At 33.3% G+C, this 15,156-nt stretch overlaps 1 protein-coding gene across 1 annotated transcript; it reads right to left on the reverse strand.

Annotated features, from left to right (window-relative positions):
* LOC109720664 (protein trichome birefringence-like 19) lies at nt 5,139–11,862 on the reverse strand. Its single transcript, XM_020247919.1, has 2 exons — nt 11,269–11,862; nt 5,139–6,143 (listed from the first exon to the last, which is right to left on the reverse strand). Exons 1-2 carry the CDS (start codon nt 11,857–11,859, stop codon nt 5,319–5,321), a joined length of 1,416 nt encoding a protein of 471 aa, XP_020103508.1. The 5' UTR covers nt 11,860–11,862; the 3' UTR covers nt 5,139–5,318.

Consider the following 15,156-nt stretch of genomic DNA (forward strand, 5'->3'; position numbering starts at 1 on the left):
CTTGAGCTTGTAATTGCTAGTACTCAATACTCTTAGCTATTTACTATGTCTCTATGTTGGTGTAAAATTCAAAATCTCCAAATCTCATTTAGTTTTATAATTATTCTCATTTATTGTCTTTTATTATGTTAATTAATTGGATGGATTAAATTTAATTTATTCCTCCTTTATTTCACATTAAAGCATGAATTAAATGGAATTAAATATTGGAGTAGAATGTTGGGGTATCCAATGTTCTATTCACACCCTTTTATATAGTACTCTTTCTACTGTTCATGACATGAACAGTGCAAAGAGAAACATTGGAGGACATATATTTTTTCTATCTATAATTTTTATCTATTTGGCTTTGATCTTTTTGTCATCGGGTGTTGAAAGAGTCTTCATCAACCTTCTTCACGATCGTGCTCGCAGGAGGAGGAATTACCGGTCGACTTTGGCTGTTGTTCCGGTTATCCGTAGTAGTACGGTCGCTTAGCGCGTGAACTGCCGCTTCGCATCATTTAAGTATTTATTTTGGGGGATATAGCATTATCTGTAAGTTGTATTTATAATATTTAGTTAATTTATTCACATCAGATTTTCGTTGCAGGTATTTGTTCAACACTCTAATTAAGTGAATTTGTTTAGTATACAATTTATAAAAGAGGTAAAAGCTATGTATAGTGTGATTTTTTTGGAATAAGAGTTTCTTAGTGAAAGGTATAGTACTGCTGCAAAGCATCATATAGTAAGATTCCACATCTCTGTGTGAGAATGTTGTGGGGATATGGGAAATTGTAAACTCTGAACACTATTATGTGTTTTAGTTGAATTTTTCTAATCTTTCATTTCATTTATTGCGGATTCTTGATTATTTTATTGTATTTTATTTAGAAATCTTACCCTTGAGAAACGATATCTGTGGAGATCAAAATTACTTTGTGTTGAAAGTGTTGGCAAGGACGTAGAAAAAGCGGCGAATCAAAAATTGGAACAAAGTTTGAAATGTAAGTATCATCTCATTACTATAAAATTAGATTATGTGGCATTTATTTATGCTGTTAATAATCAAAAAATGCTCTAAAATTTTAGCAGCATATGGCATCAAATGCTGCTTATGCAATGTTGCTAAATTATTAGTAGCATCTATATAAATGTGCAATGTAATCAATTGTTCAGATATAAGAACATGCCTGTGAAGAAGAATTAAATGTTGAATTTTTAAATTATTTATTAGTGGCACATAAATATAATGCCGCTAATACAAATATCTGATTTTAGAAACTGAAATTTTAAAATTTTAATTTTATTTTAAATTTAACTTTTTTTTTTTTTTGATGCTACCCGCTTCGTTTATTTCTTTTAGAAATAAACTTTGCTGGAAATATGAATCTACTAGAATTCGAACTTAAGACCTCGAATACCAACCACCAAGTCTTTTACCACTTGCGCTAGCAACTATTAGTTATGTATATTTTAATTTTTTAAATTTTAAGTCATCTATTTTAAAATTTTAAAATTTTAAATTTAGATACTAAATTTAAATTTTTAATTTTCAAATATTAAATTTTAATTTTCAAAATTTATAGTTTTAAATTTAAAATTTAAAATTTAAAATAAATTTAAAAATTAAAAATTAAAAATAAAAATTAAAAATTTTAGAATTGAAAATTTAAAATTTAAAATTATAAGTTTAATTTTAAAAATTATATGTTTCGAATTTTAAACTTTAATTTTAAAACTTTTAATTCTAAATAAAAAGGGATATATTAATAATTATATATTAATTAGTAATAATATTTAGCAACAAGTGCGCTAGTTTATTATATTTAGCAGCATTCACTAATTTATGCTACTAATTTATCCTATTTTGCAACATTAATATTAAATTGCTGCTAAAAAATTAAATCTAGCGGTAATTATCAAGTAATGCTGCTAGATATATTAATTAGCATGATTTAAATAAATGTTGCGGAGCAAATATTGCGATATTTAGCAATAAGTGCTGCAACCTTATTACATTTAGTATCATTTTTTATAAAATGCTGTAAACTTTAGCGGCATTCACTAATTTATGCTGTTAATTTATTCTATTTTGCAACATTAATAGTAAATTGTTGCTAAATTATTAAATCTAGCGGAACTTATCAAATAATGTTGTTAAATATATTAATTAGGATTATTTAAATAAATGCTGCGAAGTAACACTACAACAGAATTAGATTATAGGGACATATGTTTGGGACACTTTTATGTAAGTATCTCATTTATGTCAAAACTTTAAAAAAAATCTACTAATGCCTAAATATAAAGCCCAATCCAATAAAAAAATAAAAGGTTATTCTACTCAACCCACCACATCCAGTCCATTCGGCCCGATTACAAACAGAAAAGAAAAAAAAAAAAAAGAAAAATTGATTACCATCTCCCCTTCTCCCCTCACTCAATTCACTGAAATCCTAGACGAAGAGCCCTTCCCTCTCCTCATCCTCCGCCACCGCAGCCAACGAGCTAGAGTTCCGGCGGTTGCTAAATGCTTAAATTAGTGTTAGTAAATTAGCAGCACTTTTTTTAGATTATACCGTCACTTTTTAACTGCCACTATATACCTAGCGACCCCACATATAGCAACACTTTTTAAAAGTGTCAATAATTTAGCCAGCAGCACTTTTTTTGACTTGTACCGATATTTAGAAGTGTCGTTATAGACCTTTTTTGTTGTAGTGTAAATGCCACTAAATCATGAATTTGTTGTAGTGTGCCTCATAGTTTTAGAACTATTGATGCAATTTTAGCCTAATTTCCAAACCAAACATTACATCAGCTATTGATTTAGCTCAAAAAGTGCATAAATCAACATATCTAAATATAGCTCAATATCGCATGAACCAAAAGATAAATCAGCATACTTCTAAATATAGCACAGTATATCTCAAACCCTGTTATAAACAAATACAAAAGCTTTTCATCCCACTTAGGAAAATATGCACATACTACAAATCTCACTTTACGTTTTTAGAGTCTTAATAAAGTAGATTTTTTTTTTTTTTTTTTGAGAGATAGGTAGCACGCTATCCGCTTCATTTATTTTATTTAGAAATAAACTTAGCTAGAAATATGAATCAACTAGGATTCGAACTTGGCTCTCAGCTGGTGAAGTGTTAGTATGTTTGTTAGTATGTTTTTCATTAAGGGTTGACTAGAAATAAAGTAGTTTGTCAGTATGTTTTTCATATAAAGCGCTACAGATTGTAAGTATACAAGTAGTTTCTCAGCTAGTGAAGTGTATAATCGTGATAGAGTCGTTAGGAATACTTTAACCGTCATGCTGAAGCCAAAATCTCCTTCACCTCCTGAGCCAAATTCCCTAATTATTACAATCTTAAGGAACATTTAAAACATCATCTCCAGATGAATAACTCTTCTAAATTATGAAACACAATTTTGTTACTAGTTTAAGACACTAGTTTTGCCCTACATTTAGGTAAGATTACATTTATGTTTGCTTGATCATTTACAGTTTTACTAATTTTGAAAAAAAAAATATGGTTAACGGCATACAAGTCCTTACAAATATAGTGAATTGCAAATATATCCCTACAAAGTTCAATTTTCATATGTTGTCCTTATAAAAGTCCTAATATTTTCAAATATATTCCTGCCGTTAGAATCCGTTAGAAAATTTTAATTAACCACAGTTTAAATACTTAACCGTAGTTAGTTAATGAGATGAATTGACCTTTTTACCCTTCGTCAATAGTTAGGAGGGACATATTTATGATGGAAAAAAGTCATTTTACTTATAAAATAGATAGTGCTTTAACGGTCATAAACCAGAAGGACATATTTGAAAATATTAGGACTTTTATAGGAACAATATATAAGAGTTGAACTTTGTAGGGATGCATTTGTAATTCACTATATTTGCAGGGACCTATATAAAATTAAGTCAAAAAAATATTAAGGCGGCTAGATTGTTAGATTCTGTTAAGATTACTATTAAATATAAGTTCGTATGATAGACACAAATTTGGTGAATTATATCATGGCATTGAAGTAATGCTAGCAATTGTAATGACAATATAAGACTAATTGACTTTTATTAATATTTATTTCCAAACAAATCAAGAATTCACCAGATCAAGACATAAAAAGATGCATCCAAATCAAGAATTCACTAGAGAACTTTAGAAGTACATTTCTTTGATCCTTCCAAGCTATTTGTAATGGTAGAATTAATATCAAACTTGGCTATTAATGCTGATTGTTAGCTTAAATGGGTCAGCATCTTGCCATGTGGCGGAAGGCCATGTTAGGTCGAATCATGTTCGAAATGGCGTGAGGCTGGGTGAGCCGAGTCATGTTCGAAGTAGCGTGAGGTTGGCTAGGCCGAGTCACAATCGAGACCCGTGGGCACTGTATCTATATATTTTAAGTGAATTGGTTGCGTTTTTCTAACAGCTCGAGCTTTTAGGATTAATGGTTAGCGCCAACGATCCGACAAGTGGTATCAGAACCAGAGGTCATGGTTTTGATTCCCGCATGCGGGTTCGATTTTCGCATGCTGTAAATGTATGCAGATGCTGGAGGGGGAATTGTTGGCTTAAATGGGCTAGCAACTTGCCCTGTGGCAGGAGACCATGTTGGGCCAAGTCATATTCGAAATAGCGTGCGGGAGGCTGGGTGGGCCGAGTCATGTTCGAAGTGGCGTGAGGCAGGTTGGGCCGAGTCACAGTCGAGACCCCTGGGCACTGTATCTATACACTTTAAGTGAATTGGTTGCGTATTTCTAACCGCTCGAACTTTTGGAATTAATGGTTAGCGCCAACGATCCGACACTGATAAACATAGATCTATCATAAACTATCTAATACCAAACTTTGTGATTTTTTAATGTTATCTCAAATACACCTTATATATACTGTTGAATATTATTAATTTTGAGACTAAGTTTAACATTAAGAAAATAAAATTAAAAGCAAAAAATGTTTCCTAGAAAATTCATATGCACCTATAAATCATATTTAAGATAATTAATCATCGTTGAGATGTTCAATCATCCAATATAGTTCACTTTCTCGTTATACATGATTTGATAGGATAACATATTTCATCTAAAGATAATTTATCTTATTCAAAAAAATTTGACCAGAAAGTGAACTATATTATCCCACTCTAGCTGCTTGATCATATTTCTCATATATCAAATACTGCAACATTTTTAGTAAATCAAAAATATATCTATAATAAAATATAAATGAATCCAAACAGGGCCTTAAAAGCATTGTGGCGCAGCTTTTCAAAACAAATCTCGTAAAAATAAGTTTTTATTATGTCTATTTGATCTCGAGTTTCCTCTCGCTCCCGTGGAACTTCCCAGAAGATGATCGACTCCCGCCTTCCATCTTTAACATCTGAAGCAAGAAATCGTTCCACGAATCGATCGGCCCAGGAAGGCACCAATGCACGCAATCGTTATACATAGTAACATTCTCCTGCGGGAGGTGCCCGTACCGGCTCGGGTGCCCGTCGGGCCTCCGCAACATCACCTCAGTGACATCTATCAACCGGAACTTGAGCCCTCTCGCCCGGGCCTCCCTCTCCGCACTCCTGAACTCCTCCAATTGCGTCATGTACATCTCCAAATTGATCCCCTCGAGCCGCGTCTCGTTGCTCCCGACCGGCCGCGTGCGCAGGCAGTCCCCGCCCTTGTCCCACTCGCCGTTCTCGTAGTGCGACGGCGCGTACGTCCGCAGAAATGTCGTGCCTTTGTAGCCCGCCAAACTGAGCAAGGTTTGAAACGTTGTCCTGAAGGCCATTCTGTAGCCGTGGTACATGGTTAAGTCGGTCACATTCGGGTTGAGACAATAGTGGCACCCAATAACCCGATGGTTCTCGTGATACAAGGTCGGGCGAAAGAACCAGTGGCCCGCGGACACGATCACGTAGTCGAAATCTTTGATCTGGGCCGTCCAGTTAGAATCGGGCTCGTCCAGGTAGAGGCTGAAGAGGCCGGTCAGGGTCGGGCCCTTCGGGTCCGCTTCTACGGACCGAACCAGGTAAGGGGACCAGAAGTTGGCTAGGGTGAAGTTGTGGGTCGGGTATGACCACCGCCGCGACTTGTCGTCCGATGTAGTGGAGATATCCACTACATATGTTACCTGTCAAATTAATGCAATCAATTTTCAGGAGAAAAGAGCTCCACCCCAAAAGTAAATAATAATAACAACAATAAAAAGTAAAAATAAAAAATAAAATATACTGAGCATAATTAAGTCGAGTTGAGATCCTGTGCTTTTAAAAGCACAGTAATATCTGTGTTTCTAATTTTTTAAGCCGTCAAATCACCTCTAAATCCCTACAGCACTAGCGAAGAGAATTTAACGGGATAAATCGTTAATTATGCTGTGCGAATTTTGAGACGATCTGATAGCTAAAGAGTCAGAAGCAAAAATATTTGTTTGCTTTTAAAAGCACATGAGCTCAACTCTAATTAAGACTATCAAATTATTAATAAACGGTACGAAGGTGGGAGTTAAGATGTCGTGGCATTAATTGATTGATTGTTTGGTTGTATCATTTGGAAGATTCATTTTTATATTGAGAGCAAGGTTTATTGAATCCTATCACTATTCACTGACTAAATTTGATTAGATTTAATGAACTTTATCTGTCACTATTAGAAACAGATCAGTTAATTAGAACCCCATATTACTCATTACTAATTAGGATAACTAAGAACAACAATGATGATCCACAATATCTATAATGCCTACGAATCATTATTCGAGTTATTCCTATATAAATGTATGTTTTCTTTAACTACAGAGTCCTTAATCTTTATCTATTTCCCATGTAATTATTATGTGGACAAGAGATTTATGTTGATGTTGATGCATAAAGAGTGGAAGTGAATAAGGGATTATCCAAACTAAGTGATAATAAAGAGGTATTAGGTGGTCCAAATTATATATATGCATCTCTATTAGTGGAAAGAAGCCAAAGTATTTGCTTTGGAATTAATGGTTGGTGGGATGTAACAGTGACGCTCTGCTAAATGATTATTCTTCCTAATAAAATTACAAAATATACAAATTTGTTGGAGAACGAAATGCCAACCTCACTCATGCAATTAATGCAAGAGTAGATCTCATGCTCACCTAAATCATGGTAGTTAAAGAGTCTACAACATAATCACCAGCAATAGGCTACTACAGTATAGAGCCCTTCGTACTCATAAGTTGTTTTCAATAATAGAGCTTCCGAATCGACGATCCACTCTGTTAAATATGATCTAAAGTATTTAAAACTTGTAAATAATAAATTTTGTAATTTTTCGAAATCATAATAAAGTCCATCAAGCGGGTATAAAATGAACGGTGAAAATTAAACGACGTTCTAAAAAGATAGGTAGTGAAAAGAAATTTCTATAAAAAATTCAACTGATTTTGATTCTTTTACACTATTAAACTAGCAAGTATTTTATACCGGCTGTTAAAAATTGTCAATTTTGATATCTTTTGATCGTAAAGTAAATGATGTCCAAAAATTATAAAATTTGATTTCTAAAAATTTCAATGCACTAGAAAATATTTAATAGTATGGATCGTCGATTCGGAAGCTCTATTATCAAAAACGACTTATGAGTACGAAGGTGATCGTACTCATAAGAGTATAGTAGCCGGACTCTCTCTCTCTCTCTCTCTCTCTCTATATATATATATATATGAAAAATATTTCTTGTTTACTCAAAAAGGGAGTGAAGATCTTACACCCATTATTCTAAAATTGATAAAATTCAAATTTTTAGTATAAAAAAAAATTGATGTGACATAGAATATTAATAGCCTTGGAATGAAGTAGGTGTAAAATATATACGCCGCTTTAAGGTGCACCGGTAACGATGCTCATAAATTAATGTCCCTATTTTGCAACTTAATCACTCTATTTTTGGATTAAACAACTAACTTCAGTAGATTGCAGTTACTAATCTCTGATCATTAAAAAGCCAAACTTTTAAAAGCAATTAACTTGAAATAGTGAATCATAATTATAATAGGATAAATTTAGGTCTTCTACTCATCTCCAAAAATTGAAATGTTCGCACGAAAAGTATAGAAAACGAAATCGCAATGTTGGCACAATACAAGAGTTATCCGTACTCATTACTATAATAGCCTCAAATCTCTATATATGTATCCAATCATAATACCCCCACACGTTCATGGTGTGAAATTTTCGAACCTAAGACCGTACTTATTACCATAATAGAGTTTCAAATCTCTGGGAGTGTCCAATCATAATACTCCGACACCTAATATCACCAAACAATATAAAACTCATTTCATACCTCCGAACGGCAAATCAGTTTAATTATGATACCAATATAACAATCCAATGTTCTAACACTAACAACTGGTTAAATCCAAACCGGTGGTTCAGTATGCTTAAGTCTTTTCATTAACGCTAGAGTACTGAGTCCTTAGATACTCAACTATCAATTCTTATTAGTACTAGAGTACTTAATTTGTATAGAGCAATGCTATCGGTACACCTCAAAGCGGAATTTACATTTTACACCAACTCAATTCCAAAATCATTAATATTCTACTTATGACATCAATTTTTAGTCCTCGACTTTTCAATTACTTTTACATTGTTCACTTTATTATTTGTGTTGATTAAGTCTTACAGTTAAAAAAAAACTAGGTAAAATAATTAAAAAGAAGCAATTACTTATATGCTCTTGAAAAGTTTCAGACTTTCTTATTTACTCTTCGTAAAAGGCTAATATAAAAAATATCCTCTTAACACTCCAAATTCTTTCGAATATACCAAATAAAAAAGGCTCCATTTTACGGTCAAATAACATTATTTAATGGTGTCGGCGTGGTAGTTTTCATTTAGAGTAAACTAAATTTTCGATCGCTGAGACCTGATCTAAATAAATAAAAATGATTTAGGACCACATTGTCAAAATTAAAAGATTAAGAAGTGATGTAAAATTTTGATAAAGTGTAGTGATGGTCGCTAGCAGTACTATAAATTAAGGAAAATGTTTATTGCATATTCAAAAAGAGAGGGAAAGTCTTACCCTCACTATTCTAAGGTTGATAAAAATTGAAATAAACTTTAGTAAAAATTAAAAAAATTTGACATGATAAGTAAAATATTAATGATTTTATAATACAGTGGGGGTAACGATATACACCCAGTTTTGAAATATACCAATAGTATTGCTCATAAGTTAAATTATAGATCTCTCTCTTTCTATATATCATAGACACTTCTGTAAGCCTTGTATGTCTGTGTCGGACGCGGGTGTGTTCGTGTCGGACGCGTGTGTGATGTGGACAGTCCTTGAACGCCTATTTAATGCCGATTCATAGCGCATACAGCGAGTTGAGCTGGAATACTATCGGTAGCAAATGGGCTCCGTTACCACCCATTTGTTTTTGATGATGGAGCCTTCAAATTGACGATCGGCACCGTTGAAAATGATCTATACTACTTGAAGTATCTAGAAATCAAATTTCATACTTTTTCGATATTGTTTTCTTGTCCATCAAGTGGGCGTAAAAATGAATGGCTGAAAATGAATATCCTCTAAAAAGTGATGATAGAAATTTTGTAATCATGATCGAGAATATAAATCTTGTTCTAAATAGTTTAAAGAATTTTCTAACAAAAATTCAATTGATTTGGATAGCTTTACACCGTTAAACGAGAAAACCCCTCATATCAACCATTAAAATTACTAATTTTGAAACCCTTTGATCATTANTATATATATATATATGGAAAATATTTCTTGTATACTCAAAAAGGAAGTGAAGATCTTACACCCATTATTCTTAAATTGGTAAAATTCAAATTTTTAGTATAAAAAAAAAATTGATGTGACAAATAGAATATCAATAGCCTTGGAATGGAGTGGGTATAAAATATATACACCGCTTTAAGGTGTACCGGTAGCAATGCTCATATATTAATGTCCCTATTTTGGAACTTAATCACTCTATTTTTGTATTAAACAACTAACATCAATAGATTGCAGTTACTAATCTCTGATCATTAAAAAGCCAAACTTTTAAAAGTAATTAACTGGAAATAGTGAATCATATTTATAATAGGATAAATTTAGGTCTTCTACTCATCTCCAAAAATTGAAATGTTCGCACGAAAAGTATGGAAAACGAAATCGCAATGTTGGCACAATACAAGAGTTATCTGTACTTATTACTATAATAGCCTCAAATCTCTATATATGTATCCAATCATAATAACCCCACACGTTCATGGTGTCAAATTTTCGAAACTAAGACCGTACTTATTACTATAATAGAGTTTCAAATCTCTGGGAGTGTCCAATCATAATACTCCGACACCTTCATGGTGTCAAATTTTCTAACCTAAGATCACCAAACAATATAAAACTCATTTCATAACTCCGAATGACAAATCAGTTTAATTACGATACCAATATAACAATCCAATGTTCTAACATAACAACTGGTTAAATCCAAACCGGTGGTTCAATATGCTTAAGTCTTTTTATTAACACTAGAGTACTGAGTCCTTAGATTCTCAACTATCAATTCTTATTAGTACTGGAGTACTTAATTTGTGTAGAGCAATACTATCGGTACACCTCAAAGCGGGATTTATATTTTACACCAACTCAATTCCAAAACCATTAATATTCTACTTATGACATCAATTTTTAGTCCTCGACCTTTCAATTACTTTTACATTGTTCACTTTATTATTTGTGTTGATTAAGTCTTGCAGTTAAAAAAAAACTAGGTAAAATAATTAAAAAGAAGCAATTACTTATATACTCCTGAAAAGTTTCAGACTTTCTTATTTACTCTTCGTAAAAGGCTANTAAATTATGTACGGTGAAAAAAAAAATTTCTTAAAATATATGAATTATAATTGAAAATTTTATAAACTTTCATTCGTACGAAAAATATAATAATAGTTTATCAAATTTAATATTTTATACATAATAAAAATATATTATTATATTAATAATATTATATTTTATTAGCGGTGTCTATGTCGTGTCTGTATCTTAATTTATTGAAAGTTGTCGAGTTACGGTGTTCGAGTGGTGTCGTATTTCGTATTTTGTGTCAGTGTTCGTGACGCCTAGCTCTCTTTCCTTATGTAGAGTCTATGCAATTCTTATTACGAGTCATGTCGTGTTTTGTATCTCGTGTCAGTATTTGTGACGCCTAGCTCTCTTTCCTTACGTAAAGTCTATGCAATTCTTATTATTACCTTAGAGAGGAGGCACATCAAGGATTGCATTTGGTTCCTCCCCACCGAGTCCCCCAGAAACGCCAGGGACTTGCCGCCGACGAGCTCGAGGAACTGCGCGGGGTTGAAGACCGGCAGCTCGCACCCGTCGGGCCTCCACCGCCACTTCATGAACCCGTCGTCGGGCCGCCCGAACTTCATGCAGTTCTGGTGGTCGTGGATCGCCCAGCACGTCCCGTTCGTGTAGTACGGCGCCTTCGGGTTCGGAACCCACTCCCCGCTGAAGATGTCGCATTTCGCACCGCTGCGCATCGTCGCGCTCCTCACGGAAGGCGGAGGAGATGGCAGGGGAAGAGGTGATGAAGTTGCAGTAGTACTACTACTGCTGCTGCTTCTTTTCCATAAGGGGAAAAAGTATACAGGCACAATGGTGAGAACAACTGAGGAGAATATTAGAACAAGAACTATTCCAGTGGTGTTCTCTTGAGTTCTCCTCATTATTTTTGTATAGAAAAGCTCATTAGACTTCATTGGAGAGAGAGAGAAATTAATTAAACAAGTGTTACAAAGTGCATGAAATGAGCTTAACACTAGCGTATGGCACAAGGGCATTTGTTTTGCCTCCTCATACATATATAGAGAAATTTTCAAGGTCCATCTTGCATATGACACCCTGCTTTGTGGGAGAATTCTATTCTAGTCTCAAATATTTTTTCTAAATATTTAACATTTTTTCTCACCTATAAAGGCCTAGGCTTGAGATAGTTTTGATAGGCCCAAGACGTGAATAGTAATTTAAAAGAATAAAATTAATAAGGAAAACTTTTAAATACCACTTCCGTAGTTTCGCACTTTCTTACTTTGATACCCTGTGGTTTAAAGTGTATCGATTTAGTATCCTATGGTTTTATTGCTCTTTTTAATTTATTAGCCCTTCTACTAATTTTTTTCGTTAAATCAGTGACAAAGTTAAAACTAAAAGATACTAAAGTGAATATTCGATAAATCTAGATAGGGTATCTGAAGTTTTTTGTATATAATTTAATGAATATTAACGGAGGAGCTGACGAAAAGAGAAAAATAAAATCATATGGTATTAAATTAATACACTTTAAACCACAGAGTGCTAAGTGAGAAAGTATGAAATATTAAATTAATACACTTTAAACCACAGAGTGCTAAGTGAGAAAGTATGAAAAATCACATGGGTGGTATTTGAAGTTTACCCAATTAATAATAATAAAAGTCTAATGAGATTCAAACTCTGAATCTTTTAGCATGGTATCATGTTAAATAAATATAAAACAATCATTATTCTTCAAATGCTCAATCTATTAGTTAATCATGTATTTATCATTTATACTCTCAATCGTTGCGCCACAAGCTCGCTAGTGAACACATGGAACACAGCAAAAGTCGCGTATTAAATTAATACTAGTAATTTGAACTTCAAGTATTTTGGATAGTGATTTAGACAAATACCGGTTTGAATGCTACATATGTTAATGGGCTAGATTTTTTTAAAATATTTTAAAATTATGATAATTTTTTTCTATTTTATTTCTTTAATTAGAGGCAGTTGAAGCAGTCGATATTTGCTATTTTAATGATTCTTGAATTCTTTTATACATCAATGATCAGTGATTAAAACATGATGACATTATTTCAGGATCAGTTTTGTACCACTTATTTTTATTTTATTGATCGTGATTTGGATTCAGATCTATCACAAATTGATACTAAAATTTGATCAAAACCTTGCATCATTATTATTATTATTATTATTATTATGTGGTAGTAATTAATAAATATAGCTGGCTAATTAAGAAATTATTAGAAGTGATTATGTGTTATAATATAGGTGGCTTGTTCATGTCAGGTATTTTCTGGTTGGTATGCAATGCTTGTCACATTCTCTCTTCACCCCTACTGTGTATGTTGCCAGCCCCAATCTGCATGGCTGAGCTGATGGCCCCAACTAGAGGCAGGTTTTATACAGGCGGCCGACATCTCTTTTCGGCCTTCAATTTATTAAATTTAGTCTCTATCGCGCTCGGGGGCCCGCCCCGTGTCGCCTCGCTTCCCAAAGTGGTCGTCGATTCTAGAACTACTCTAGTTCTAACATATTTAGCCCTTTCAATCTCTTAGATCTAACCACTGTCCAAAATAATATAGCTAGATTAAAAGGTTTAGTACTATTATACTTTATACATGTAGGACAGTCGACCATTGGTCATAGGATAGTCAACCAAAACTGATCGATCTTGTGGTCGACCATAGGTTGGCTATTAAATAAGGTTTCTATCGGTGGGATATGATGTTCCACCATAAGGATATGATTACTCTGTTAGAGATAGTGCCAGTGAATAATTAGATTAGGATTATATTATTTGATCTTATCTATTATTAAATTTGGTTATTTAAATTGTGATTAAGATGAAGTCTTATTAGAGTAGGATTTTATATAATTAGTTATAAATAGATAGGCCTAGATTATTTGGTTGATGAAGCTGATGAGTAATTAAAAGTTGTGGCCGCAAGTCGTCTATTTTACTAGAGTAAGCCGGCGCCATACGTCATGAAGTATTTGCATTGGAGTGTGCTCATAACTTTTCTTCAATAAAATTGGCTTTGTTTTGCTTCCACCGTAACGCACCAGATTTTTATTTTTCTTCTTCCTCTCGTTTTTTTCTATTTTATTTTTTATGGAGATCTCTATATATCATAACAAGTATATAGAACGTATTTGGTGGAGGCCCACCGTCGTAACAATTGTAGTATCAGAGACAAGTTTTTGAGAGGAGAAGGTATCGATAGCATTTAACAGGGTCAATGGAGTTACACAAGAAATCCCTATATTTAAAGGAGACAACTATGATTTTTGGTGCGTAAAAATGCGGGCGTTATTGCGATTCTAAAATTTATGAAATTTTGTAGAAAAATGATGTAAAGAAACAATCGGAGAGAATCTGAAAAAAGATGTGAATGCACTTTTCTTTATTCAGCAATTAGTTGACGATTTGATATTTTTCCACATTGCCGGTGCTACTCGATCGAAGGAACCATTAGAATTGAATACATGCATATGTATATGGGGCCGATGCAGATAGCGTCGCTCAGCGGCAATTATTACTTTGTGGTTTTCGTGGATGACTATAGCCGGATGACTTGGGTTTATTTATTAAAAATAAATTCGAAACTTTTGATGTTTTTCATAAAATTAAAAATTTGGTTGAGAACGAATCCGGTTATTATATTAGGACCCTCTGTACAGATCGAGGGGGAGAATTTATTTCTAACAAGTTTGAAAATTTTTGTGAAACTAATGATATCTATAGGCAGTTGACAACTAGTTACACGTCTCAGCAGAACGGTATTGCAGAGCACAAAAGTCAAAATTTAGTCGAGATGGCAAAAAGCATGTTGAAAGCGAGAAAACTCCCGAATAAATTTTGGGCAGAAGTGGTATCTACTGCAACATATATTCTCAATAAAAGTCCAATTTCACCGCTGGATAATATTACACCTTATGAAGTATGGACAAGTTGGAAATCGAAAGTAAAACACTTTAAAATTTTTGGATCCATCTCTTTTGTTAATATCCCATCACAAAATAAGCAAAAACTGGATGCTAATAGTCAAAAGTGTATTTTTGTTGGGTATAGCGAAAGAAGTAAAGCCTATTGATTTTATAATCCTACTACTAACTTTTTTATTATAAGTCATGATGCTATATTTGATGAACAAAAAGCTTAGGATTAGAATGCAAACGTGCAGGATAATCCACTTCCGATACTCAAAAATGAAATTGCAACTAAAAATAGAAACAATGGTGAAAGTATGACAAGTTCGGAAACAACACTGCGAACTTCAGTACAGAGTTCACCAGAAACTTCTCCAGAGACGACG

This window comes from Ananas comosus, linkage group 14 (assembly GCF_001540865.1).
Source record: "Ananas comosus cultivar F153 linkage group 14, ASM154086v1, whole genome shotgun sequence".
NCBI lineage: Eukaryota > Viridiplantae > Streptophyta > Magnoliopsida > Poales > Bromeliaceae > Ananas > Ananas comosus.

Excerpts from the sequence above, each read along its gene's own strand:
- LOC109720664 (XM_020247919.1), bottom strand. The coding sequence starts at position 11,859 with ATGCCCTTGTGCCATACGCTAGTGTTAAGCTCATTTCATGCACTTTGT. Across the intron at positions 6,144-11,268 it reads TGATGTGCCTCCTCTCTAAG|GTAACATATGTAGTGGATAT; the intron begins GTAATAATAAGA and ends TTAATTTGACAG.